The sequence below is a fragment of the Pipistrellus hanaki genome (genome assembly GCF_964339955.1).
Source record: "Pipistrellus hanaki genome assembly, chromosome: 2".
In the NCBI taxonomy this organism is placed as follows: domain Eukaryota; kingdom Metazoa; phylum Chordata; class Mammalia; order Chiroptera; family Vespertilionidae; genus Pipistrellus; species Pipistrellus hanaki.
In genome coordinates this window covers 199,899,256-199,926,039 of record NC_140504.1, presented here as the reverse complement: position 1 = coordinate 199,926,039, position 26,784 = coordinate 199,899,256, and the positions used below count along the sequence as shown (strand labels likewise).

Below are 26,784 nucleotides of genomic sequence, written 5' to 3'. Positions count from 1 at the left end.
GGGCAGCCCCCGGAGCTATGTGGCCCTCAGGAGCCTTTGTGCTGGTGACTCCCCACTCTGACAAGGCCCCACGAAGCCCTGATCCGGGGGTGAGCAAACCAGAGAGCCGGGGTGGGGGTGGGGGGTGGGGACAGACTTGCCTTGCCAAAGCAGCCGGGGGGGAGGGGGGCCAGGGGTGCTCTGTGCTGGGCTAATTGCTCGCTGCTTGTTTCAATACGGCCCTGCCTCCAGGCCAGGAGGCCCCTCCCCACCTGGATGGGGCCCTGCCTCCTCCTGGGGTCCTCAATGGGGCCGTTTCCCAGCAGGCCACAGCCTCCGCCACAGGCTGGGCCCAGCATGGGGACCTGTGTGAGACACCCCCTACAGGGGGGTCCCCGGGATCCCCGCAGAGCAGGGCCCACGCTGCGGCCGGGCCTGGACGAGGGGCAGGCACAGCTCTGCACTCTGCTCCCTGGGGGGCTGCCCTGGGAAAGAGAGGGGCAGGCTGTGACCCCTCTCTGCCCCCTTCCTCTCCAGCAGGGCTGTGCTCAGGGCCTGGCCAGGGGCGCCCCGCCTCCCCCCTCACCCCCCTGGCTCGCACGCCCCACTGCAGCGCCTGCAGCAGCTCCCTGCCCTGGTTTTGTTCAACCTGGGCCGGGCGGGCGGGCAAGGCGGGGGCAGGAATGTGTGCGGGGCCTCGTCACGTAGCTGCCTCCCGCTGGCCTATGGGAGCCCGGGGGACACACCTGTCGGCGGCCGGCTGCGGAGATTGGTCGGCGGGGAGCAGGCACCTGCATGGGGCGGGGTGAGGCCCTACATGTAAGGCGAGCCTGGGGCCACGCCGTCTCTTCCCGGCCGGCCCTGCCCCTCGCTGCAGAGGGACGGCCAGCACCTCCATTGTTCCCGGCCGGGAGCTGCCCCTGCCCCTGCCCCTGCCCCTGCCCCTGCCCCTGCCCCTGCCCCCGCTGGTGGACTCCCGCTTCTCCTCCCCGCGGAGCCCCAGCCCCGGGGGCGGGGAGCTGGTCCTCCGGCTGCTGCCCGGTCCCCCTGCCACGAGGTGGGGGGCAGCTGGGGCGGAAGCCCAGCCGTGTCCCGGGCTGACAGGTATTTGGGGTCACGGGAGCCCAAGCATCTCCAGTGTCCGCTCCGGGGCTGGACGCGGGCGCCGGACCCGCAGCCTTGCCGCCCGGCTGGGGGCAGGGAGTGGCCGCCGCCTCCTCCGTGCAGAGCCTGTCGGGGCAGGTCGGCAGGAGGCGGAGGAGCCGGAGGAGCCGGGAGGCCGCGCTGCAGGGAGCGCCTCGGTGGACACGGCCCGCTCGGCCGGCCCGGCCGGACGCAGCCACCAGCCAGGTGCCCGTCCGGCTGGCGGTCAGGACCAGGGAGGTGGTCTCTTCTCGGAGGGGAAGGTGAGCCCCGGGGGGGCCCGCGGGGTGCCGGGAGCGGAGCCATCTTGGGCCCAGCCGTTGGGGTCCCCGGGCCGAGTCTGCGGGGCCCGGTGAGCGTGGGCGCCGGGGGGTGGGTGTCCTGGGGCCGCCTGGGTGGAGGGCCCTGAGGGTCCAGCCTCCCGCCTGACACAGCGCTTTCTGGAAAGCTCTCTCCCCAACGAGCCCCCGCTGAGCCGGTCCCGGCCCGGCGTTCCCTGGGAGTGGGTCCGGGAGGACACGGGGCCGGCCGGCTGGGAGCCGGGCTCGCAGTTGGCTCGAGGGACCGGCTCGGCTCTGCCCGCGGCCGCACTGCGACGGTTGGAGCTCAGGGCAGAGCCGGTCTGGCCCGGATCGGGCCCTCTCTCACCCGCACGAGGCATCAGCGCCCACAGAGCCGGAACCGACCGGGAGGAGGAGTGGGCTGGCCCTCGGCCGACATGGCTCCTCCGGGTGGGGACCAAAGTCTGGTCCTCAGATTCCTGACCAAAATGCAGAACGGCCCTGGCGCCCGCGGGCGTCACCGGGAAGGCCCGGGGCTCGGAGGCAGGTGTTCGGGCGTGGAGGAGGGCCGTGTCCACGGCTGAGGCTGGTTCTCTCGGAGGAATCGGGCAGAGTTCATTGTTCTTGCACGAAACTTGTGGGGCTACTACGTAGGTGAGGTCTAATTAACCCCCTGGGAGCCGTGGAGCCGTTGGAGGCTGAGCCTCTGGACAAATAGGTTGGCTTTGTTTTGCTTTTGTCTAGTAACCCAGGTGAAAAGCTTGAAAGTGAAAGTGATTGGGGGGGAGGGGAGGGGGGGTATCGCCGAATGCGTTTTGCATTTATGAAAAGGCGAGGCGCAGCCTGCTGCCCATCTCAGACGCGTTGGCGGCTTGCAAATCCCTTCTTTGCAAAATCAGTTTGTGGGACTGTTGTTTGGGGTGGATGTGAGAGGCCCGGGGAGCCGGCCGCCCGAGGAGCCAGCGGCTGGCGGGCGTGGGAGCCAGGGCGCCCCCAGAAGGGCCGAGAAGCGGCGCCGGAGGGGAAATGGCGGCTCCTCGCGGACGGACGCACAGGCCGGCAGGCGCCCCCGCCTCTCCCGCGCACCGCGCAGCTCAGCGCGGGGTTGGGTTTCAGCGCTTTGTTCTCCGCGGCCCTCACCATTGATTAAGGCCGCCCGTCCAGCCGGGCAGGGCAGCCAGTGGAGAGAGAGGGAGCTTCCGCCCGGATCCGGTTCGCCTGCCCAGGGCCCCGAGGCCACAGGCCGGTGCCCGGAGGGCTGTTTGCTCTGCCAGGACTCCTTCCTCGAGTCTCCCACGCTGAGCCCGGTCGCCATGGCGATGATTAACCAGCCCCGCACCCGGGGCACAGACGCTGGCTCCGCTCCCTGCCTGCCACGGCCGGGGCAGGCGTCGGGCACTCGGACACGGGCACCTTCCTTTCCACTTTGCATTTCTGCCGGCCAGCCTCCCCCGTCCACAGTGCTGCAGGCTGAGCTGGGCTGAGGCCGGCCGGCCGGCGTCGGGCGTCCGTCCGTCTTGGCTGTGGGTTCACAGGAGCCGAGCTCAGGCAGAGAGAGGGGCTGGTCCGGGAAGTGGCAGGAAGCTTCCCGCTATGGGTCTGTCCTGCACCCGCCGCCTCCTGAGGCCAAGGAGCTGCTGGAGGCAGCAGCGGGCGCCGTCCATCCGGCTGGAGGGCCACTGAGGGCCTGCGCTTCTCCCGGCCGCCGCTGCTCCCGAGGAGCCAGCCCCAGTGGCCAAAGGCTCTGGGGACACAGGTGGAGGCCGGCCTGAGCATGAAGGGGGCTGCAAGGAGGCACCGGCCGCCTCCCTCCCTCCCTCCCTCCCTCAGCCCCACCGGCTCCCAGGCGGGCGGGCAGGAGGGCGGGAGGGCAGGCAGGCGTGCGTGAAGCTGAAACGCAGCTTGGAAAGCGAAGCCTAGTTCGTGTCCCCTGCTCAGGACAGGGGCCCGGGTTCCTGAGCTCACCGCTTCGCCGGGGTCTGCAGGACAGACCTGACCAGCCAGGTGTCCGGCCAGGAGGAACCAGCGACGGGCACAAGGCAGAGGCCTGGCAGCCCGCCTGCCCCCCCGCTGGGCCTCCACCAGAGTCAGGGTCAGGGTCAGGTCCTCGGAGAAATCTCGGCTGTTCCCAGAACTGGGCGGACCTGGCTGAGGCCGGGGTGGGGCGGACGCGGGCTTCGCTGTGGTCAGCCCGCAGCCTGTGGGAATCGGCACAGGGCCCCCACCGCCCCCCGCAGCCTCTGTGGGCGGAAGGTGCCGGAAAACTTGAGAAGCTGCCCTGCTTGGCTCTCCAGACCCGGGCGCCACCTGTGCAGGGGGCAGAGCAGGGACAGGAGGGAGGACGGGCAGAGTGCCAGAGTCTCAGCCCCAGGCCGGGGCCCCAGATGTGGGACGGGAGCAGGGGGCTGCAGACACGCCTGCTTCCTTGACCCCCCTCTGACCCCGTGTCCTGGGGTGGCCACTACAGACGGGCGTGCGCCTGGGCTGGTTGCCCTGCGTTCCGTGATGAGGCATTTCTGTCCCATCTGCTCTGGGCTTCGCCCCCGACCAGCAAGCACACAAGCCAACGTGACCGCCAGGCCTGGGCTGAGCCGAGCTCCTCTCTCAGCCCTGCAGGGCCAGCACACTCGCCCTCGGACTCCGCAGCCAGCGGCGGCAGCACCGGGCCGGAGCGGGGCAGGCAGACGCCCAGCCTGTGACCTCACCGGTGAGAACCAGCACTGTCCGCTCAGTGTGTGTGTGTGTGCGGGTGCAGAGCCACGGCCACCCTCCAGCCCCACCCTGAACCCTCCTCACCCGGACAAGAGCGGGAGGGGCTGGGCTGCGGGGCAGCGCCTGGCGGCCCCTCACCTGGGACTCGGGGCTGAGCCTGCTGTCCGTCTCTGTCCCTGGGACGCCCACCGGGGGGCACCGCTCTGCCTCGAACGCCCTGCCCCTCCTCCGGTGCCCGCCCACGCCCCGAGCGGGCGGCCCTGCTGGGCGGGCAGGAGGTCGCCCTGAGGCCCTGCCCCCAGGGGCTCCCAGCTGCAGCCGCCCAGCCTCCCCCAGGCTGAGCCCCCCACCCCCCACCCCCGCACACAGGGCCTGGGGACCCCTTCCTGAGCCCCATCTCTCTCCACTCCTCGGCTCAGGGTCCTCAGAGAACGTGGACCCGCCTCCGAGTCCCCTCCCCCGGGCGGCCCCGGACCACCTGGGGGCGGCCATCGCCATCTTACTGGGCAGCATTGGATGTGTCAGGTCTCTAATACTGCCTGGTAATGATGACGGCGGGGCCCTGCGCGCAGCGAGGGGCCGCCCCCGAGCCCCCCAACCCTCTCCCACACAGGTGCCCCCCCCCCCCCCCCCGTCCTGCCCGGTGCCTTCCCCCGGGCCCTAGTGGGTCTGAGGGCCCCTCCCAGCCCCACAAATGGAAGCTCTGAGCCCCTCCCCAGACAGCCAGGGGGGAGGGGGTATTAGGACGCTCAGGTGCCCAGGCCCTGCCCCTCCCGCCCAGCAGGTGAGGGCGAAGCAGAACCAGGCAAAGGCTCCGAGGGTGAAGGGCAGCAAGGTGGTCGGCCGGCCAGGGCCGGGGGGGGGGGGGGGCGGCACCCGGTGGCACCTCCAGCCTCAGCCCCAGGCCCCAGGCCCTCAGCCCGGAGCAGGCCTCCCACCCGGTCCTCCTGCCCGGGGGCCGGACTGTGTCCGCCGGGAGCTCGGCCGGCACCTGGGCCCCTGTGGGCATCTTACCGGACAGTGCTGGATTATCGGCGTGACTCTAACACTGTCTGGTAACGATGTTCAAAGGTGACCCACCGCTCGCAGCCGAGGACGTGCTGTCCCGAGTCCCTGGCCCAGAGCCGGGCTGAGACCAGGGCGGGTGGGGCACGGGGACAGACTGTCCCAGCCAGGCCTGCGGCGACCTGGCCCCCAGGAGAGACCACAAGGGCGGGACGCGGACGGAGACGCGTCAGCCCCACCCACACCAGCCTCATCCGACCGTGCCCAGCAAGGCGGCCGAGGACACTCCCGGAATGGCCGGCCGGCCAGTCACAGCCACTCCGTCCCCAGCTGCTGGCAGGCAGCCCTCCCGTCCCCACGCAGGCCCCTGTTCATGGGGCTTCCACACTCGTCTGCAGGAGCTGGTCCACCTGAGGCCCGGCCTGCAGGGTCCGCAGTGGGCACTGGCCTCTCACACGCGCTGACCTGTCAGGGGCTGGAGCCCCCGGGGCCCCCTGGGACGCAGGGAGGACAGGTGCGTCCAGGTGCCCGGCCCGGCCCCCCGGCTGGGGGGGGGGGTGGCCCCCCGTGCTATCCCCCGACCAGGACGGCTCCCCGCCCTGCCCCCATCCTCCTCCAGCCCCCCGCCCAAGTCCTCCCTCGGTGTCACAGGGAACATGGTCTGAAATCCAGGTCAGAAGGCCCTGGGCTTTATCTTCTTTATCGGAAGCCAGGACGGGCCCGCAGACCTGCTGACACGCACAGGGGCGGCCCTTCTGGCCCAGGAGCCCCACCCAGCCCAGGCCCCAGCTGGTCTCTCCGGGAGGAGGGTCTGCCCAGGCCTCCTGTTACTCATTAACAAGCCTGGCTCAGGGTCAAGTGCAGGGCAGCCAGATGCCTCAGCTGCTCACTTTCTCTCTCGCTCTCTCTCTCACGCACACACACACGCACACACACACACACACACACACACACGCACACACATGCACTCGGGCACACACACACGCACACACACACGCGCGCGCGTGCGCGCGCACACCTGGGGCTGCATGCTGGGTGGATTCTGTGGGAGGCCCTCCTCGAAGCAGCCCAGGGGCCATGGGTGTTGTGGGGATCGGAGGGGCCGCTCTGCAGACTCGGGGGCCTGGGCCTCATCCCCCCGCCGAACGCCGCAGACAGGCAGCCTGCGATGGGCGTCTTACCAGACACGGTTAGACCTGGTCCTTCTGTCTAATACTGTCTGGTAATGCCGTCCATCCACGGCCCGGTCGCCGGAGGAGGCCCCGCCGACACCGGGCGGGAGTCGAGGTTCACTGTCCGCCGGGCCCAGCCGCGGCTCCGACCGGGCGGTGCGGCCTGCCCAGCCTGGGCCCCACGCCCTCCCAGGGCCCCCACGCCCTCCCAGGCCCCCACGCCCTCCCAGGGCATGTTGCCCCCATGACCCTGGCGGGGGGAGTCCCCTGGCCCTGGGGTGGGCTTTCTGCCATAATAATCCGTTGGGGCGATTAAGGGTGTGGGGCCCCGGGCTGGCCTCTGTCCTCCTGGGGCACAGCCTCCCCCACAGCCCAGAGGGCCCCCTCTAGGGTCCTTGGGTCACCACACACAGCGGGCCCTGTCTCACGGCCAGAGAGACGGGAGTGTGGTCAGCCCCACCCCTGCAGCCCAGCCTGGAGCCCTCCCCAGGGCGGTGACCTCATCCCTTACCCCCACACCTGTACCGGGCAGGGGTGCCCCAGGAGGGCAAGACAGAAGCAGCCCAGCCCCCCAACTCCCACCCACGGTAGAAAGTGGCAGGCAGTGCCCAGAAACCCGGCCGCCCCGCCACCCCCTGCAGTGTGGGTGGCTGGAGGGCACTGGGGTGAGACCCCACTCTCAGCTGAGAGCAGGAAGCTGGGGAAGGAGGGGATGGGCAGGGGACAGCCACCTCCTCCCTTCCTCTGGTCTCAGAGCCCCCACCAGGTCCCCACCACCTGTCTCTGGGGCCTGGGCAGTTGGGGGGCATGCTCTCCTGGTGCCCCACAGCCCCCTCACCTCCAGCTGCTCCCTCTGCTCCCCACCCTGTGGCTCATTGAGATGTCCTGTCTAAAGCTGTCCCCCAGACCAAACTCTGATGCTGACCCCACCCCAGCATCTGTCTGTCCCCCCAGAGCCCTGCCTTCCCCCGAGAGCTCTGAGCGGGTCCCAGGGCCCAGGCCTGCCTCAGCCAGGCTCTGCCACGGGAGTGGGGGGGGGGGTCCCCAGGCTCCTGGGGAGGCCCCTGCCTCTCCCCTTCTCCCCGCTCTCCCCGAGTCTTCCCTGAACTCGGCCTGCACAGCCAAGTGCTGGAGCAGAAAGAAGGGGGTGAGGGGGGCCCAGAAGGCCTCTCTGAGCAGGTGGCCAAGGGGGGACCGGGCAGACACTGCTGGAGCCAAGCAGAGACCCTAAGGCCAGAGGCTGCCTGGCACCGTGAGGACACCTCCTGCCCCACGTCCAGGAGGCCTGGCCACGCCACCCCTGCAGGAGCCCCCAGCTGGCATCCCCAGCGCCCAGTGAAGGGCTTGGCCAGGGCCCCTGCCCTGTGGGGCAGAGCACCCCCAGCAGACAGACCTCGAGGCCCCGCCTGGCGGAGAGGCCTGTGGGTGCGGCTGCCTCTGCGGGCTCCCAGAGGCCCCCCCTAGTGAGCTAAAGCCCGGGACCCCGAGCGTGAGGAGGGGCTGGAGGGGTGCGTGTGTCCTGCAGCCGTGCCTGTCCACAGCCGAGGCCAGAGTCGGCTCACTGCCCTCAGGAACTCTCCGAAGGTCCCTCCACCTCTCCCAGCCTCCGGGGCTCCAGACCCCCCTGGACTTGGGCACATCCCTTCAGCCTCTGCCCCCCTCTGCCTGCGGCTTCTCCCCTCTCTGTCTCCTCATCTGCCCGCCTCGCTCTCAGGAGGACGCTGGTCACTGGATTTGAGGCCCCCTCCTCCGGTGCCGGGGCTCGGAATGCGGACACACTGTGGGGCCCCCGCCAGCCCTTCCAGAAGCATAGGCAGCCCGGCCGGCGGGCTCAGGGGCTGAGCGTCGACCTGAGAACCAGGAGGTCACAGTTCGATTCCGGTCAGGGCACGGGCCCCAGGAGGAGGCATGCAGGAGGCAGCCGGTCAAATGACTCTGTCACCATTGCTGCTTCCCTCTCCCTCTCCCTTCCTCTCTGAAGTCAATAAAAATACGTTTTTAAAAAAGGTAGACACAAAGGCACTCAGCACAGTTTCCTCGTGACCCACACAGAGCCCTGGGGGCCCTGGGAGGCGGAGGCACAGCCCCAGGCGCGAGCACCCCCCACCCCCGGGGGGCGTGCTGCGCCCCCTCTTCCTGCTCTATACAGCGGGGACCCCGCAGCCGGGGCTGCGGTGAGGGGGGTGTAAGTGAACATAAGCCGAGTGAGCTCAGAAAGCTTTCCGGGTCCGGTCTGAGGCCGGGGCGTGGACGTGAGGTCCCAGAAGGCTGAGGGGTGGCCCCGGGCACAATGCAGGCCCAGCTGCCCAGGCACCTGGCCCCCGCCCCTCCTCGGCACCTGCTCCCCTCTGGGCCCTGGGTTGAGGTTGCTGGGAGACGGTTGCCAGGCCACCACTGTTTCCCGGGCAGAGGGATCACACCAGCCTGTAGGGCAGGTGGGACGGACGGACCTGCGGGCCAGCAGCTGGGGTCCTGGATGGGTGCGAGGGCTGGGCCTGCCTCCCCTTGCCCCCTGCTTGGCCACCACGGACCCTCTGGTCCTCCGGGGACCCTGCCCAGGAGCAGAAAGAGGGAGGGGAGGGCGGAGAAGGGTGCCCCTGCTCTGTGGAGAGCCCATGCCATGCCCCCAGGGCCACAGCATGAGGGGCACAAACCCCCGGGCCGGGCCAGGAAAAGCATGCCCCCTGGGGGTGTCGGCCCCTCGGGGCAGGCGCCTGCACCCAGGACCAGGTCTGTCTACCAGACACGATGCTCCAAAGGGCCGCCCCCCGGCACCCGTGGGGCCCCGGGGCCCCGTGGCCAGCCCGCCCCCGCCCAGGTGGTGCCCGCCCGGCAGACACACCCTCGCGTGGCAGGACACTGGCGCCCCTCACCCCTTGGACGTTTCCTGCTGGTGCCCGAGGGCCGTCCGCTCGCCGCGCCGCAGGGCCTCCCGCCGGTCTGGGCACCGGATCAGGTACCACGTTACCTCAGCGTCCGCGGTGGGGTTCGGCTTCCCCTTCACCGCCCCTCGGCGCCCCGATGCCCACCCCCTCAGGCGTAAAGCTGGTCTCTGAGTTTAGATTCTGTCCCTCGGAGATGGGGTCAGGCCAGGGCTGTGGGTCCGAGCCGATGCCCGCAGCCGCCTCCCCTGCCAAGCCCGGGCCAGCCGCCCAGAGGGGCACCTAACTCAGGCTCACCCATGGCTTTTATTCATCTTTGTTCATTTTAACGACAAGAAGGGTGACTCGGGCCTTATTCTTTATGAAAATAACAAACACAAGTTAGAAGGCCACACAGAGGCACCTGCCACCTGCCGCCCACGCCCACGGCCACGGCCACGGCCACGGCCACGGCCACGGCCAGCTCCCCCGGCGGCTCAGGCAGCTCTGCCCCCCAGGCCTGCACCGTAGAGGTGGCCATCGGCTGGGCCAGGCGGACAGCCAGCCCCTCGCCACCTCATGCTCCCGTCATAACCTCGGGGTGCCCCGCCAGCTGGCTCTCGGGACCCTGGCCTGGCCTGCACTGCCCCCCCCCCCGTCGTCCCACCAGCCCCCCCTTGAGCATTAACTGCAGCTGCCCCACCCCCTTCGCGGCGGGAGCTGAGACGCAGGCCAGTCCAGCTGCAGGGCCTTTGCTCAGAGCCTGTCTCAGGACCTCCTGAGGGGCCGCCAGCCTCAGCGTGCTGGCGTCCCGTCCCACCACCCTCTCGCGGACGTGGCCTCCAGCTTCCCGCTTCCCACTCTGGGTCCTCCTTCCCGGCCAATGCCCTGGCCGTGTGTCCACGTCTGATTCCCACGCACTCTGGGCCAGCGCCCAGCCCTCCTGGGGGCTCCGTCCTGGGGGGGGAGGCTGGCCCCCCATGCCGTCCCCCAGACGGTGCACACGTCTGTCCTCCATGGGGGCAGGCCTGGCCGGCGTTTCTCGGTGACCGTCCTCTGTGGGGACACCAGCGCCCTGGGCCCCCCTGCTCCGGGGTCCCACCTGCCTTCCCACCGCTGGTGCTTTCCATCAGCAGAGCCCCCCCTCTCCCCGCAAGGACCCGTTCAGGAACGGCTGGAACTGCCCTGAACGGTTCCCGAGTTGGTCTCGGGCCCCCTCCTGGGCAACAGCCCCTGCTGCAGGGCCCCCTCAGGCACAGGGCGCCTCCATCCCGGCCGGGGTGCCCTCCCGCCCAGCGGCCTGATGCCACCCTCCTCCTTGCAGGCGGCCCGCGAGCCATTCAGACAGTCCCTACAAGGAAGGCCTCACCAAGGACAGAGAGAATGCAGACACTGCCCTGGTCCTGAGGGGCGCCAGGCCCCACAGTCACCATGGAAACAAGAGCCAGCCGCTCGGGGGACCCCAAGCCCAAGACCCCAGGAAGCACGCTGCCCCCTACAGGCCGGGCCTGACCCCGGGCCAGCCACAGGGGCCAAGGCCTCGGGCTGCCCGGTCCCGGAAGGGGCTGCGGATGGTGTTTTCTCGGCGGAGCCCCCACCTCACCCTCCCCATGCCCGCAGCCCACAGCCACTGCCGCTGCAGCCACGGCCACGGACAACCCACACTGCCCCCTCCGACCCCGCCGGTCACCCCGGTCAGCACCAAGAGAGCCAAGCCAGCAAAGATGAGCAGTGTCTGGCGGAGCCGCCCCGGGAACCCAGGTGACTGCAGCCCTGGGGGGCCCCCCTGGGGCCTGGCACCCCATTCCAGGGACGGGGTCCTGATTGGGGACCACACACAGCCATGCACAGGGAGGGACACTCCCCGCACAGTCTGGCAGGCGCTCTGCAGCCCCAGCCCCCGTCCCTGCCCAGGGCAGGCAGCCCATCACCCCTGCCTGGCAGGGGTCACCCATGACATCATGATGGACATTGTGACCCCGCCCCCCTGGGCATGTCCCTGGGCCATGTCCGCCCCAGTCCAGCCTCCACCCTTGCCCCTCACCTGCTTCCAGCTCTGCCCTGTTGATGAGGAGGGGCTTGCCCACCCCAAGGCTGCCCCTGAGAGTGGTGACCAGCCCTCTCTCCTGGAAGGCAGGAGGGGCCCAGGCCGCTGGGCAGGCCGGTGCTGGGAGGGGGCGTCCCGCATGGGCTGGGGGGCTGCCTGGGAGCTGCCGGGCACAGGCGGACGGGGCTGGCCGGTCTGGAGCCCGGCCGGGGCTGGCCGGGGCCAGGTTCTGAGTGGGCACCCCCATGTGCAGGCTGGGCCTATGAGAGACCAATGGGGAGCAGCAGCGTGGACGGGGCCCTGAGTCCGCTGAGCCAGCCGGACCGGGATGCAGGTGGGCTCGGCGGGGCTGGAGGACGGGGAAGCCCCCGCCGGCCGGGGCCGCTGACCACCCACCCGTCCACAGAACCTCTGGAGGACACGGGCGTCACCAAGGCCCACACCACCCTCCTCGAGAGGCACCTGCTGCGGGCGGAGAAGCAGCCACCCAGCGCGGGGGGGAGCGGCCCCTTCTTCTACGTCGGAGGCACCAACGGGGTCGCCATGTGAGTGGGGGCCTCCGGCTGGGCCCAGCCCCACTGCCTCCAGGGCCCCGTCCCCCTGGGCTCTGCCGCCTGAGTCCCCCAGCCCCTCATGTCTGCCCCGGCCCCACAGAATCAGCTCCTACTGCAAGAGCAAGGGCTGGCAGCGCCTCCAGGACAGCCGGCGGGAGGACTACAAGCTCAAGTGGTGTGAGGTCAAGTGTCGCGACAGCTACCTCAACTTCCGGGAAGGTAGCCGGAGGGGCGGGCTCGGGGCCCAGAGCAAGCAAGGGCCCCGGGCAGGGCCTGGGAGAGGGCTGCCCCCTCGGGCCTGGAGCCGGGCGGGCGGCCGGGCAGCCAAGGCCCTGCGGCCGCCCCGTGCTACCCAGCGCTCTGTCCTGCCAGGCGAGCAGCTGCTGTACCAGCTCCCCAACAACAAGCTGCTGACCACCAAAATCGGGCTCCTCAGCGCCCTCAGGGAGTACGCCCGGGTCATCAGCAGGGTCAGCAGGATGTCGCCGTGCACACAGACCAAGTATGCCGCCCAGGCCCCGCCCACCGCCGGGCACCCCCACCGGCCCCCATGCACCCGTCCCTCCCGCCACCAATCTGTCTCCACCCCAAACACCGCCACCCGTTACATCCCCACAGCCCCCCGAGTCCGGACACAGCACCCAGCACAGCCGCCCGCTGGTGGCCCTCCCATCGCCCACCACAGCCATGCCGTCCGTCCCGAGCCCGTTCCCCTGACCTCCACCCTCACTGTCCTCGGCTGCCTTCACCCAGCACTGGCCCCACCTGAGCCCCTCCGCAGACTCATCTGCCTGGTGTCACTCAGCCACCACTTTACCATCTTCATACCCACACATCCAGCTGTCCGCCTCCCGTTTCAGCCAGCACCTCTCACAGTCCCGCTCCGGGCATGTCGCCCACCGAGCCACCCGTCCGTCCGTCCACCTACTTCCATCCCAGACCCGCCTGCCCAACCGCCCCCCACCCACACACCCACCCATCCACACACCCACCCATCCACACACGCACCCACCCACACACCCACCCACCCATCCACACACCCACCCTCCCACCCACCCACCCACTCCACAGCCTCCACCCGTCACCCGCCTCTCCAGACCCACACCCACCCGTCTATCCTCCGCACACTCCTTAGTGGACACTCAAGCCAGGCCCTGTGTCCCCCTGGGGTGCAGATCTGGAAGGGACCCCACACCCGCTCTGGAGGAGCTCCCATGGACCAGCCCAGGACGCCTCGAGCCACAGAGGTAGACACACTCAGCCCAGCTGGGGGGGCCGCTCCGCCTCAGTGGAAGGATGGCCTGGCGTGAGGTGGCAGAGTTAGGGGCACCCCAGGCAGCGGACCATGCTCAGGAATCTGCTCTGCGTTCCGGACGGCTTTGACCTGGCCACTCAGTGCCCGAGCCATGCAGGCAGCGGGCAGCCTCCGGGACGGAGGAAGAGCAGGGACGTGGAGAGGGACGGGGAGTGCAGGGACCCCTCCGCGGAGAGCTCTGGCAGGGAACGGAGCGAAGGCTGCAGAGGAAAGGAGTGGAGGGGGTGGAGACGGGGTGCCTGGAGCCCAGCCCAGCTTCCCAGCGCCCCTAAGCCTGTGCAGGAGGGAGACGGCCCCAGGATGCCCCCCACCTCCCTGCTCCCCAGGATCCTGAAAATGGAAGAATTTTTCCCGGAGACCTACCGCCTGGACATCAGGGATGAGAGAGAGACGTTCTTCGACCTCTTTGACGGTGAGGGGCAGCGGACCCGGGCCTGCTGGGGGCAGGGAGGGCGGGAGGAGAGACGGGTTCGGGTCCCGACCAAGGCTGGCTGTGATTCGGGAAGGGACCAGGCGTGGGTCCCGGTGCGTGTGTGACCAGGGAGGGAAGAGTGGAGCCAGGTGTGCGGAAGGGCTGGAGGGCTGCTGGGCGGGGCTCCGCGGTGGAAGCGGGAAGGGCGTGTTTCAGGGAGTGGAGAGGTGTGTCTGGGGCGGTGATCCTGTGGTGGGCGTGGCCAAGGCGGGGCGGGGTGGGCGTGGGCGGGGCCAGGGGCGAGAACCGAAATGGGCAGGGTCTGCGGTGGGCGTGGCTAATGCGTGCTGGGCGAGGCGTAGGCGGGGCTATGGGCGAGGCCAGATATGGGCAGAGTCTGTGATGGGCGTGGCCATGTATTGGTGGGCGTGGTCAGAGCCTGGGGGCGGGGGCGGGGCCGGGGTGGGTTAAGGCGCAGAGGGGACTCGTGCGGCTCTCTCCGCAGAAACCCAGACCTGGATCTGCAAGCCCACGGCCTCCAACCAGGGCAAAGGCATCTTCCTGCTCAGGAGCCAGCCCGACCTCGCCACGCTGCAGGCCAAGATCCAGAACCTGGAGGACGACTCCGCCTACCGCAGGATGCCCTTCCGGACACATCAGGCCCGGATCGTGCAGAGGTGCTGGGCGTCCGCGGGGTGGGACTGACCCTGGGCCCTGTCCTGTGAGGGCTCCCGGGGGTCTCCGGCCGGTATGGGAGTCTCTGGCCGTGGGAGGCTGCAGGGCCGCCAGCGAGGACCCCGAGTAGCCAGCAGAGGGAGAGGGGTCACATCCAGTCCAGTCCGGGTGGCCGGCACCCTGGACAGAGGCTCCTGCTGTGGGGCGGGGCGGGGAGGGCCTGGTCAGCGTGTCTACTGCCTGGGCACTGCTCCTCGGTCCTGCAGGAAGCCTGCCCGGGCAGCCTGGCCCTCAGGCCTGCAGCCAGAGCTGCCTGGGCCCCCTCCCCGACCCCCACCCCTCTGCCTCTGGACGGGGTCCACACCTCAGACAGGTCTCTCTGGAACTCCCCGTTTGCCCTTTGGAAACCACAGCCCTGTCTCGGCTCAGAAAGGCCCCCTCCCGACCGACATGCCCTCAGCCAGGGGATGGTGGGGGTGGGGGCCGCAGGCCGCCCTAGCAGGGGTCCGGGGAGCTGGTCCAGGCTGGCCCTTGCTCAGCCCTCGCCTGCCCCCAGGTACATCGAGAACCCGCTGCTGCTGGAGGGGAAGAAGTTCGACGTGCGCTCCTACCTGCTCATCGCCTGCGCCATGCCCTACATGGTCTTCTTCGGCCACGGCTACGCGCGCCTCACCCTCAGCCTCTACGACCCCCACTCCCAGGACCTCAGCGGCCACCTGACCAACCAGGTGAGAGTCCTCCCCGCTCCCTGGGACCAGGCCCGGCTCCGGGGCAGAGCGGAGAGGCCAGGGCAGACTTGGCTCAGACCCAGCGTTGGTCCAGCCCCCGAGGCTGCTGTGGGCATCACCTTCAGCCACCACAGGGCACCCTGGTGACGGGACCGAGAGCCCTGCACCCACCCACCCACCTCGGCGTGGCTCCCTCTGGGCGCGGATGAGGCGTGGGGAGGGCAGGAGCCGGGGGAGGGGCCTCTGTGAAGACCTCAGGGGAGGGGCCAGAGGTCTCGGTGGAAGCGGTGCAGTGGGCAGTCTAGGCTGAGCCTCGTGGGGATCGGTGGGGACTTGGTGGCCGAGCAGGGCTCCACGGAAAGAGGTTGGGAAGGGTCCCGGCCCCCCGGTTGCCGCAGGATACCCAGGGCGGCAGGCCTCTGGGGCCCGGGGAGATGCCTCCAGGCGCCATGCCCTCCCCCAGTACATGCAGAAGAAGAGCCCCCTGTACGTGCTCCTGAAGGAGGACACCGTGTGGAGCATGGAGCAGCTCAACCGCTACATCAACGACAAGTTCAGCAAGAACAGGGGTCTCCCCCGCGACTGGGTCTTCACCACCTTCACGGTCCGTGAGCGCCTCGCCCACGCCCATTGCGTGGGGGGGGCGGGGGGCGGGGGGCGTGGCGGGGGCGGGCAGAGGCGGACCTGCAGGCCAGGCACGTGCAGCCTGCAGGCGCGGGGTGTGGCCATGGCCGTTGGGCCTGGGCGTAGAGGCCGCGCCTGCAGTGACACCGCCCTCCCTGCCCCCCTCAGAAGCAGATGCAGCAGATCATGGCCCACTGCTTCCTGGCCGTCAAGTCCAAGCTCGAGTGCAAGCTGGGCTACTTCGACCTCATCGGCTGTGACTTCCTGATCGACGACAACTTCAAGGTGCCGTTGGGGCATCCAGGGCAGTGGGGCGTGGCAGGCAGGGGCAGGGCGCGGGGGCATCTATGCCCAGCCTGACTGCCAGACAGGCCTTGGGGTGGACCCTGCAGTCCGACCTCCCCAAGCCCCGGGGCAGGGGGGGCCCTCGGGTTTCACTCCCCCTGCAGCGGGGCAGCCCCCAAGGCCAGGTCCTTAGAGTCTCAGCCCCTCGGGCAACTATGGGGGGCGAGGCCACTGCCCGGGGTCCCCTGGCGGGCCAGGGCCAGGGCCTCGGCCTCCGGCAGGCCAAGAGGCAGGTGGGAAAGGACGCTGACCCGTTTGGGCCCAGGTGTGGCTGCTAGAGATGAACTCCAACCCCGCCCTGCACACCAACTGCGAGGTCCTGAAGGAGGTGATCCCTCGCGTGGTCATGGAGACCCTGGGTGAGGCCCCTGCCCAGGCCCGACACCCTCCAGCCGCCCTCCCCCTGCCTGCCCGACCCGGCTCTCCCACATCCCAAGCGCCTGCCCACCACCTCTGCCCGCCTCCACGGAGTCCCTGCCCCCAACCCACACCACAGCCCACCTGGGGCTCCGCCCCTCCCCGTGCCCCACCTCCTCCTCTGCCCCCAAGCCTGTGCCCCAGCCCCACAGAGGGGATGCGCAGAGACTGGGTTCCCGCCCCCAACGCGCCCCTCCCCGCAGACCTGGCGCTGGAGACCTTCCAGAAGAGCCTGTGCAGCCAGCGCATGCTGCCCCTGCTCTCGCAGCGCCGCTTCGTGCTGCTGCACAACGGGGAGGCGGACGTGTGGCCGCGCCTGGGGCTGCCCCGCCACCTGCCCCGCCAGCCGGCCTCCGGGGCCGCGCTCCTGCTCCGCGCCGACCGGCCGGGCGCGCGCAGGCCCGGGCCGCCCCACCCGGCGCAGGAGCGCGCGCGGCCCCCCGCCCTCCGCCCCGACGGCGCCCCGGGCCGGGAGCCCGCGGCCGGGGACCCCCAGCCGCCGCCGGCCGCCAGCGGGGACCCCGCGCCGGAGCCGCCCCCGCAGCCGCGGGCCGATAGCGGGGAGCCCTCCCCGGAACCCTCCCCGGCGCCGGCGCAGGAGGACGCGGAGGAGCGCAAGCCCGAGGACCACCGCGGCTCCTAGCGCCCCGAGACTATAAAGGCTACTTTGTTACCCGCGGCCCGCCCGTCCGCCGCCCCCCGGGGCTCCCCCAGACCCGGGGCTCCCCCAGACCCGGCGCCCCCCGGGGCTCCCCCAGACCCCATACCCCCCTGAGAGCTCCCCCAGACCCGACGCCCCCCCAGGGGCTCCCCCAGAGCTGAGGCTCCCCCAGACCCGGCGGCCCCCCCCCCCGCCCCCCGGGCTCCCCCAGACCCGGCGCCCTTCCCTCTGCCCGCCTGCGTCTCCTCCACCTCCAGGCCGGGGTCTGCCCTGGTGGTGCGCAGGGTGGTCAGGATGGGGGTGTCTGTCCCACAGGTGGAATGGGGGGCCTGTCCTGCAGGAAGGGGAGGCGCCCCCACAGTCTGCTCTGCGCATCGGAGGAAGCCACGCTCCCCCCATCACCCCATCCCTCACCCCCGGGCCTCTGCTGGCTGTGTCCCCCGGGAAGAGGTCTGGGGTCCCCTGGGCCCCCCAGGAGGCTTCCCCAAACCGGGTCCTGTGTACCCACCACCAGCCGCCCTGGCTCCCGGCCGGTGAGGCCTGTGAGGGCTCAGGACCCAGGACCCAGGCAGGACCTTCGGGCCGCGCTGGGCCAGTAAAGGCCCCCCCTCGCCATTGCCTGTAGCCTTGGCGCTTCCAGGGGCCCAGCCCCAAGGTTTCGGGGGGACTCAGGGCCCCCGGTGTGTCCTAGCACCTACCACTGAGTGTCCAGGCCAGCCACCCCCACCCAGCCCAGGCCACACCCCAGGGTGCAGACAGCTGGCCGAGGCCCACCCCTGCTTGCAGCCCTCCCCCTGCACGCCCTCACGTGCCCTGCCCCCAGTGGTCACGCCGACAGCACCCCCAAATCACAAACACTAGGCACCCACCCCCACTGCTGGCCTCCAAGCCATGTGGCCTCGGCTGCGGGCCCCCTCTGGTGGGCATGGAGCTTTGGCCACGGGTGACACCCCTGGCCACCCCACACCCCGGGGAAGACAGCTGCATTCCTGGAGTGCCTCGGCCCCAGCACCACCAGAGGGCGCCCTGCACCGCTGTCTCCTGGCCCTGCAGGGAGCAGCCGGGAGTGGGAGAGGAAGGAGGGAACTGGGACTCAGAGGCAGTCCCCGGGGTCTCAGCTGGTGGGGGGAGGGGGCACAGGGGCCAGAGGCCAACCTGTCCGTCACTCACAGCCCCCCCAGCCTCTGCTCCTGCTGCCCCCCCATCCTGCTGCCATGGCTGAGTGTGGGGGGCCCAGGCCAGAGGCTGGCAGCACCCCGTGTCCCTGTATCCCCAGGAGCCCTGAGTCCCCCAGGAAGGCCCACGCCGAGCCCGCCCTGAGCCCAGCCAGCTCTGTGCGGGAGCCGGAGTGAAGGCTGCGGTCCATCAGGCGACCCGGGTCCCGCGATGGGATGTGCACGTTGGCAGAGCAGCTCGCCCCAACCCCACAGACCCCTTCCCGGGGCCCCCTAAGGCCCGGGCCCCCGCTACTCTTCGTCCTGGGGTCCCCGAGGGCTTGAGTGTCCAGTGAGGTTTCCCAGAGCCTCTGCTGCTTGTTCACTGGGGTGATGCCGCCCCCCAGCCCCCCAGCCCACACTCGGGGCCTGAAGGGCCAGGGAGAGGTGGGCAGGAGACGGAGCCTCGGGTCTGTGGGCCGAGGGCACCCCGGCGTCAGCAGACGGGAAGTGCCCTCCCAATATTCAGACAGCACGCAGGCGGCAAGCGCAGCAGAGTGGCTGGGACCCTGCAGGGGGCGTGGCACCTGGTGCCAGGACAGGGCGCCCACCACTGCACCGCCCAGTGAGTGTCCAACGTAAACCCTGTCTGTCTACCCCTCTCTCCTCCCTCACCCTCACTCCCTCTGCCCCAGGCACCGCCCCCCCTCCTTTGCCATCTCCCTGGCCCCTCCAGGGGCCCTGCTGGTGGCTGGGGAACACAAGCCACGCCTCCCATCTGCACAAAGTTTGTGGGGGTCAAGCTGCCGGCAGCTCGGACCCAGGCATCACCCAGGGACCCCACCAACCCTGTAGCCTCCTTCTTGAGGGATGCCCTTCACCCTGGCACCGGCTGGGCATCCCTCAGCCCCTGGCAGAGCGGGCCGGGGCTAGCCTTGGGTTTGTTTCAGACAGACAGAGCCGGGGACCCCCTGGACTCCACGCCCCCCTCCCCTTGGCCCTGGAGTGTCTCAGAGAAGCAGGAGCCGCACCCTGGCCTGAGTCCCGTCTCCAGGAAGCACCTCCACCCCTACTCTTCCTGGGAATTGAGGCGTGGGGCATGGAGGTGTCATGCCCCACCCAGGCAGAGCCACCTAGAGGGAGCGGTTCAAGGCCAGGGGCCCGGCCGGCCTGGGTGGCTCAGTGGTTGAATGTGGACCTATGAACCAGGAGGTCCAGTCCGAACCCCAGGTTCATTCCCAGTCAGAGCACAAGCTGGGTTGCGGCTCAGTCCCCAGTAGGGGGCAGATAAGGGTCACCTGGAAATGCCGGCGGCAGCTGATCAATGATTCTCATCACCGATGTTTCTCTCCCACTGGAGATGGAGCCTGCAACCCAGGCAATAAAATATAAAGAAAAGAAGGAACTCAGCCCGGCCTGGGGGCATGCCCCCTGGGGCTCAGGACACCCAGGACACCAGGCACAGGAGTGCTGACCCAGGTCCTGGCCCAGGATCCTGAGTGGTCAGGCCTGACCCTGTGGGCCCACCTCGCAGGCTGCCCCCAGGGGACAGGGCAGGTCAGGGACAAAAACAGAGTCCTGGGGACGAGCTGTGGTTGTGGGAACTATTACTCATGCTAACCGCGTCTGCCTTGTTCTGGTGAAGGAGGCACACTCTAACCCGCTGGGGGTGGTACGCCCCCACCCACTCCGCCCCACACACACCTGGGAGCCAACCGGAATGCATTCCATTCAAGACCCGCCTATTACACGGAAAGATTAGCCAGCGTCTGCCCAAACAATGGACCCCACCCCGCCCACACGGCCTACTCCAGCCCCCCCCGCCCAATACCTACTTCCCCCTGTAACCTGGTCCTGCCCCATCTAAGCAGCTGGCTTCTGGGGGCTGCAGAGCAGCTGTTTGTGGGTAACCCGCCGTGCTCCCACGCTGCCGGCAGGGTTGGAATAAACGCTCAGAGGACTGAGCCTGTCTCTTTGGATGGAGCGGGGAGGGAGCCCCTTGGTTGTCGGCTTCAGACAGCCCCCTGCCCCCCACGGAGGGCTCTGTGCCTGGGCGGGGGGCCCCCAGGGCGGCCGGCCTCAGGCAGGGAAGCGCAGGGCCTTCTCCCGCGGGCGAGCAGGTGCTGGGAGGGGGCCTGTGGCCGGAAGCCCTGCTGAGAACTCTGGCCTCGGTCCCTCATCTGAGCGGGAGCGCCAGCGGGAGGGGCTGTGGTTTTCCGTGACACCTGAGCTGCGCCTGCGAGCAGCGTTCCCAGGCGGCCGCCTCCCCGGGGGTCAGGCCGGGTGACCACTCTGCAGTGGGCACACCCCCACCCCCACCCCCTGCAGGAGGAGGCTGGGCTGAGCGGAGGGAAGGGAACCAGCACCCTGAGTCCCCTACGCCCCCTGTCCTGGGCACATTCCCGGCCTCAGAACTTGGAGTGGCTCAGGCCTCTCGGACCCAGCGCCTGGCAGCCTTCGAACACCCAGAGCCTGGGTCTCCGCCAGCCCCCCAGCCCCCAGCCCCCAGCCCCCCAGCCCAGGCCCTTTGCACCGCAGACCCAGGCTGAGCTTGCAACTCATGGGGTCCTCAGGGCTCGAAAAACACCTGAGCAGGGGCAGACGTTGGGGTGGGGGGCATGAGAGCGGGAGGGGGCAGATGGAGGTGGGTGACGGTGGGGAAAGGGGCACTGTGCTGAGGGAGGGGCCTGTGGAGGGAACAGGACCCGAGCCCAGCTCACCGCCCACATCCTGGCGCGGCCCCCCCGGCCCTGGAATCCCCCCGCCCCGCGTGCACCCCCGCAGCCCCACGCTGACGTCCGGGCGGTTCCCACGCACCGGCCGCCGAGGAGTTTCCGCGCTGAGTCAGCCCGCCGCCGCCGCCTGGCTGAGCCACCCGCGGGGCCCCGGGCGTGGGCAGGCCCGGTGTTTTCGCGGGAAGATCCTCAGACGACTCCCGCCCCGCCCAGGAGGCCGAGCCCCGGGACTGCTTTCCCCGGCAGCTGGCAGCCCAGCAGGCTGGGGGGGTCCCTGCAGCCAGTCCGGGGATGGGCCAGCCGTGACCAGGGACCCCCCAATCCCGGTCGAGCCCCTCAGAGCGCTGGCTTCCCGCGGGGGTGGGGGGCCTGGCCAGGAGGCAGGCGCAGGGCTGAGCACCGCCGCCCCCTGATGGCAGCCAGCCCACCCGCACCTCTTCCTCTGTAGTTACTTCACCCGGACACGCACCAGGAACAGGCACAGAGGAGGTGCCCAGGAACAGCCATTCCTGAGCCAGGAGGCGAGGTTGCCCCCACCCTCCTTCCTGGGGTGAAATGAGCTGTGCTGTGCAGGTGGGGGGAGGGTTGTCGGGCTGGGGGGCGCCCCCAGAGCCCCCTTCTCCTCCACCTACTGCTCCGAGCCGCACCCACCTGGCCCACTGCCCGTGGGGTGCAGGCAGGGGGCCAGGAATGCTGACACCTGAGGGCACTGCTCCTGACAGGTCTCCACTGGCCGGCCAGCCACACCCAGGACCCCTGGCCGTGCCAAGAGGCAAGGGGGGGCTGCTCCCCTCCGCTGGGTGGAACCCGAGGACCAGGCTCTGAGGGAGGGGGTCCTGTGAGCTGGTGGAGGCCAGCACAGGACGAGGAGAGAGGGCTGGGCCCAGAGTGGGTGCTCTGACCACCTGCTGCCCCAGGAAGCCTGAGGGAGAACCTGACCCCACCCTCGACCTTGGGCTCAAGAGCAGGCACCCCGCCGGCAGAGCCCAGAGCCCAGGCGGTGCTGGCCCTGAGCCGGACACAGGCCCGGGACCAGCCTCCTCGCATGTGCCAGGCAGGCTGCCCACGGAGGGGACTGGACAGGGCAGCAGAGGCATGGGGACAGCTGCCGGCCAAGGCGCCTCTTCCAGGAAGCCCGCCTCGCCTGGGGCTCCTGCTCCGGAGCGGCCCGGCCTCTGCCCTCTGACCTAACTCCGCCCCATCTGTCAGGGCTGGGGGCACGCCTCGGGACCCCGTCCCTGTGTCCCCCTCCAGCACAGTCCACGCGGGACCCTGGACAAGTGTTTATTGAGCGCCACCTGCAGCCTCCAGTCCCGGGAACAGGGGTCACAGCCCCCAGCCCAGCAGGGCCAGGGGGAGGGAGGCAGCCACAGCCCTGTCTGTGCCCCACAGTCCACGCACGGCTGCTGCCTCCTCTGCCAGCCGGGGACTCGCCGTCGCCGTGCCCGCCCACTTCCGCCGTCGAGGGGAGCAGGGCCGGGCCAGAGAGGGCCCCCCCGCGGCCCGGAGCCGGAGCTCGCAGGGCCAGCGGGCGCTCCTGGGGGCCTGGCTCAGGGTCCACCCGGAGGGCGGCCAGCTCACTCACAGGTGCCCAGCCGGTCCTTGTCCTCCGACAGCTGCTCCCCCCTCTCCTCCTCGGGGAACTGGCAGCTGCAGGCGTCCTCGGGCGGGGGCGGGGGCGGCGCCTCCGGGAGCAGCCGGGCCTCTGCGGAGGGCTGCGGTCAGTGGTCAGCGGGCAGGCCGGGCCCGCCCTCTGCCCGGGGCACGACTGACCTGGGGACCACATGCGCTGCCTCCGCAGCTGCCAGAGGTGCAGGCCGAGCTGGGCCGCCACCAGCACCAGGACGCAGGCGGCCACGGCCAGGACGGTCGGCGGGCAGCGCGGCTCAGCGGGCGGTGGCGGCGGCACCGGGCTGCACACCGCGTTGTGCGTCTTGTTTCCAGGGAACATGGTGGGAAGCCCGAGCCGGGAGCAGCTGGACGCGGACACAGAGCCCTCGTCAGCCCCTCCTCACGGGGTCACGGGGTCGCGGGGTCGCGGGGTCGCCGGGCGGGAGGGACGGGAGGGCCCCGCCCCGGACCCCCCGGAAGCCCTGCGGACTCACTCGGCCCACGGTGTGCAGCGGCCCTCGCGGCCCCCGGAGAAGGTCCCCGCGGCGCAGTCCACACACTTGAAGCCGAACGTGAAGTTCCCTGGAGACAGACAGACGGACAGAGAGACGGTGGACAGGCAGCGGGGACACCCCCCACGGGACCAGGGCCGGTGTGTGCTCGGTTTAGGGTGGGCGTCTGTTGGGGAGGCAGTGTTGGGGGGTCCCAGAGGCCGTGGGGGACCGCTGGGGGGCTGCGTGGAGGTTCCCTGGGGACATGAGGAGGAGGAGAGCAGGGTGAGGTGCAGCCGGCAGTGGGGGAAGCAGAAGTCGGGCCAAAGCCAGGCCAGCCAGGCCTTCCACTGTCCTGTCCAGTCCCAGTGGCCAGAGGCAGGAGGGCAGGAGGGGAGGGGCTGAGGCGGGCGCCCCAGCCAGGCAGGGCTCCCCTCAGCCTGCACCCCCCAGCCCCTCCCATCAGGTAAACTGGCCCCAATAGGATTTGAGCTATTCCTTCCCAAAAGGGGCTGACCCTGAGATGGGCTGGGGGCAGGCCTGTCCCCATGCAGATGGTCAGTGGGGCGCAGGCCCTGCGTGTGGTCAGAGCCGGGCCTGAGGACCGACAGCCCCTGGACACCCACCAGAGCCCCCCACCCCTCCCCCCTGTTCCTCGGACCACCCTGAGGCAGGAGCTTCCTGGTTCTGGAGGGAGGGACCCGGCTGGGAGGGGGGGACTCCCCGGAGTGCAGCCCCTGGGGCCGGGACACTAGGCCACACAGACGGGCACCACCTCCTGAGGACATGTCCCCCCCGTGTGAGCTTCCTTCCACGCCGCTCTAGCCCCGTGGCTGGGCTGGAGCAGGGGGCCTTACGGGGACTCACCGTAGGCCTTCACCCCCTGGCCCGGCGGGCAGGGGTGGTGCTTGCAGGTCTGGCACTCGGGGTCCGCACAGTGGAACTCGGGCTGGAGGCAGGTGCAGGGCCCCTCGGGACAGGCCTCAGCTGCAGGAGAAGGCCAGCCCTCTCAGCAGCGGGCGAGCCCCCTCCACAGGGCTCCCCACTTTCCGGCCCTCCAGGGTCCGGGGGGCAGGACTGGGCAGCCCACACCCCCAGACACCACCGGGAGGCAGAGGGCACCAGGACCTTTGCTCAGTCCAGCTGGATCCCTCCCTCCAGGACACCCCCCTCTTCCTAGGAGGCCTGGCTGTCCCGCCTCCACCCGCTCCCACCCTGACCCTGCTCACACACATATACTCACACACATACACTCACACACATACACTCAAAACCCATACACTCACACACACACACCCTGCAGCCAGGCCTGTCCCTGCTGGACACGGGGAGCCCTGCCCTGCCCCCGGCTGTCCCCCTCCCTCCGGGCCAGACCCCCTCCGGGTGGCCGGCTCGCTGGGGGCGTTTCCTCTGATATCTGACCCGGGGCAGCGGGCCACCTGCCCCCCCACAGCCAGGGCCCTCAGAGCCAGGGGGCGGGGCAGAGCGGGCGCCCGGCCCCAAAGCGGACCGAGGCTCCGGGGTGATGACCAGGACCCGCCGCGCACTCGGTAGGAATCGGGACCCCAGGAATCAGGACCCTCACCCCGGCCCAACCTCAGCCCCCGGCGGAGCGGGGCACTTTCTCTTCGGGGCCCGGGCTCCCCGCGACCGGGAGGCTGCCCCCGCCGCCTCGCCGTCTGCGCAGCGGGGGCGCCGGCCTCTGCGCCTGGAACCGGCAGCCCCCGCCCCGCCGGCCCGGCCCCCCACTCCCGGCCAGGCCCCCCGCGACTTGCCCCCGCACCCCTCTCCCCCCGCACCCCTCTCCCCCCGCACCCCTCTCCCCCCCGCACCCCTCTCCCCCCGCACCCCTCTCCCCCCGCATCCCTCTCCCCCTGCACCTCTCTCCCCGGTCCCCCCGTTACCGGAGGCGCAGGGGCCGCAGCAGCGCGCGTCCCGCCCGGCGCCGCGCAGGAGGCGGCCGGGCGCGCAGCTCGGGTCCCCGGGGGAGCCCTGGGGGGCGGCGGGGGAGCCCCGGCCCAGGCCCAGCGCGCAGAGCAGCGCGACGCCCCACAGGGCGGCCCTCGCGCCCATGTCCCCCGGCTCCCCGGCGGGCCGCGCGCTTTGAGGCCGTCACGCCCCCACGGACACGCCCGTGGACACGCCCGTGGACACGCCCAAGGACACTCCCCGCTGACACGCCCCGCCCGCAGCCCTCCCCCCGCGCTCTCCTCCCCCCTCCCCGGAGGATGGAGAGAGCGGGCGCCGCAGGACCACAGCGCGCGGCTCAGTTCCAGGGGCGGCGCGGCGGGGTGGGGGTGGGGGGGGCAGTGACCTGCGATCGCCGTGGTCAGCGCGGTGTGGCCGCACCGTGACCCCCGCAGCCGGGAGGGACCCCAGAGACCAGGGCGCAGCCAGAGGGACCCCGGAGACCAGGGCGCAGCCAGAAGGGACCCCGGAGACCAGGGCACAGCCGGGAGGGACCCCGGAGACCAGGGCGCAGCCTGAGGGACCCCGGAGACCAGGGCGCAGCCAGAAGGGACCCCGGAGACCAGGGCACAGCCGGGAGGGACCCCGGAGACCAGGGCGCAGCCTGAGGGACCCCGGAGACCAGGGCGCACGGCGCAGCTCCCGCTGGGACCTGCCCCCCCCCCCATGGCGGTGGCGGGCAGGCTGGGCACGGGTGGGGGCAGAGCTGTGCCTGCCCCTCAGTTTTGCTCTGAAAAACAAAGTCTATATTTTTTTCTTTTTTAGAGAGAGAGTGAAACATGATGTTAGAGAAACAAGTCGATTGGGTGCCTCCTTCATGAGCCCTGACTAGGGTCTTGAGGGGAGGAGCCTGCAACCAAGGTCCATGGACGAACCCAGGACGCTTCAGTCTGCAGCCCCACACTCTATCCACTGAGCCACACCGGCCGGGCCACAAAGTCTGTTTCCAAACTATCTAGTAGAGCCCAGCTGGCAGGCTCAGTGGCTGAGCCCCGACCTTTGAGGTAGGAGGTCCCTGTTCAATTCCCCTCAGGGCACATGCCCAGACTGCGGGCTTGATCCCCGGTGGGGGGCATGCAGGAGGCAGCTGATGGATGCTTCTCTCTCATCATTGATGTTTCTTTCTTAAAGAAAAAAAAATTATATATATATTTTATAGAGAGGAAGGGAGAGGGATAGAGAGAAACAACTATGAAAGAGAAACATCCATCAGCTGCCTCCTGCACACCCACTACTGGGGATGTGCCCGCAACCAAGATTCATGCCCCTGACCAGAATCGAACCTGGGACCCTTCAATCTGCAGGCTGACACTATCCACTGAGCCAAACCAGTTAGGGCTCATCATTGATGTTTCTATCTCTCTCTCCCTCTCTCTGAAATCAATAAAAGGTTTTTTTTTGTGCTTTTTTAAAATACATTTTATCGATTTTTTTACAGAGAGGAAGGAAGAGGGATAGAGAGCTAGAAACATCAATGAGAGAGAAACATCAATTGGCTGCCTTCCGCACACGCCCTACTGGGGATGTGCCCGCAACCAAGGTACATGCCCTTGTCTGGAATCGAACCTGGGACCTTTCAGTCCACAGGCTGACGCTCTATCCATTGAGCCAAACCGGTTTCGGCAAAAGTTGTTTGTTTTTTAAGAGAAAGAAAATTTTTTTTAAAGAAAATGTAGTGGAGCCCTAGCTTGTTTGGCTCAATGGACAGAGCATCAGCCTGCGGACCAAATGGTCCCGGGTTTAATTTCGGTCAAGGACACATGCCTGGGTTGTGGGCTCAACCCCAGTGGCGGGGGGGGGGGGGGGGGGGGGAAGGGTGCAGGAGGCAGCCCATCAGTGATTCTCTCTCATCGTTGATGTTTCTATATCTCTCCCTCTTGCTTCCTCTCTAAAA

General features: G+C 69.8%; 2 protein-coding genes and 1 long non-coding RNA gene across 3 annotated transcripts; 2 read left to right on the top strand and 1 right to left on the bottom strand.

Moving 5' to 3' along the window:
- Positions 1-1,018: 1,018 nt before the first annotated feature.
- LOC311617681 lies at positions 1,019-8,305 on the top strand. Its single transcript, XR_014794151.1, has 3 exons — positions 1,019-1,385; positions 4,012-4,110; positions 8,007-8,305. It is a non-coding gene; the product is annotated as an uncharacterized lncRNA (long non-coding RNA).
- Positions 8,306-10,133: 1,828 nt separating this feature from the next.
- On the top strand, positions 10,134-16,913 carry TTLL10 (tubulin tyrosine ligase like 10; the record flags this gene model as incomplete). The annotated part of the gene is made up of 13 exons (XM_084871337.1): positions 10,134-10,150; positions 10,478-10,914; positions 11,607-11,745; positions 11,855-11,973; positions 12,127-12,256; positions 12,930-13,001; positions 13,396-13,481; positions 13,987-14,158; positions 14,713-14,884; positions 15,348-15,488; positions 15,677-15,793; positions 16,119-16,212; positions 16,474-16,913. The coding sequence occupies 13 exons, from the start codon at positions 10,134-10,136 to the stop codon at positions 16,911-16,913; spliced, it is 2,136 nt and encodes a 711-aa protein (XP_084727463.1).
- A 5,177-nt stretch (positions 16,914-22,090) lies between these two features.
- On the bottom strand, positions 22,091-25,018 carry TNFRSF18 (TNF receptor superfamily member 18). The gene is made up of 5 exons (XM_084872126.1): positions 24,827-25,018; positions 23,790-23,909; positions 22,926-23,013; positions 22,594-22,796; positions 22,091-22,525 (listed from the first exon to the last, which is right to left on the bottom strand). Exons 1-5 carry the CDS (start codon positions 24,993-24,995, stop codon positions 22,398-22,400), a joined length of 708 nt encoding a protein of 235 aa, XP_084728252.1. The 5' UTR covers positions 24,996-25,018; the 3' UTR covers positions 22,091-22,397.
- Positions 25,019-26,784: the final 1,766 nt, after the last annotated feature.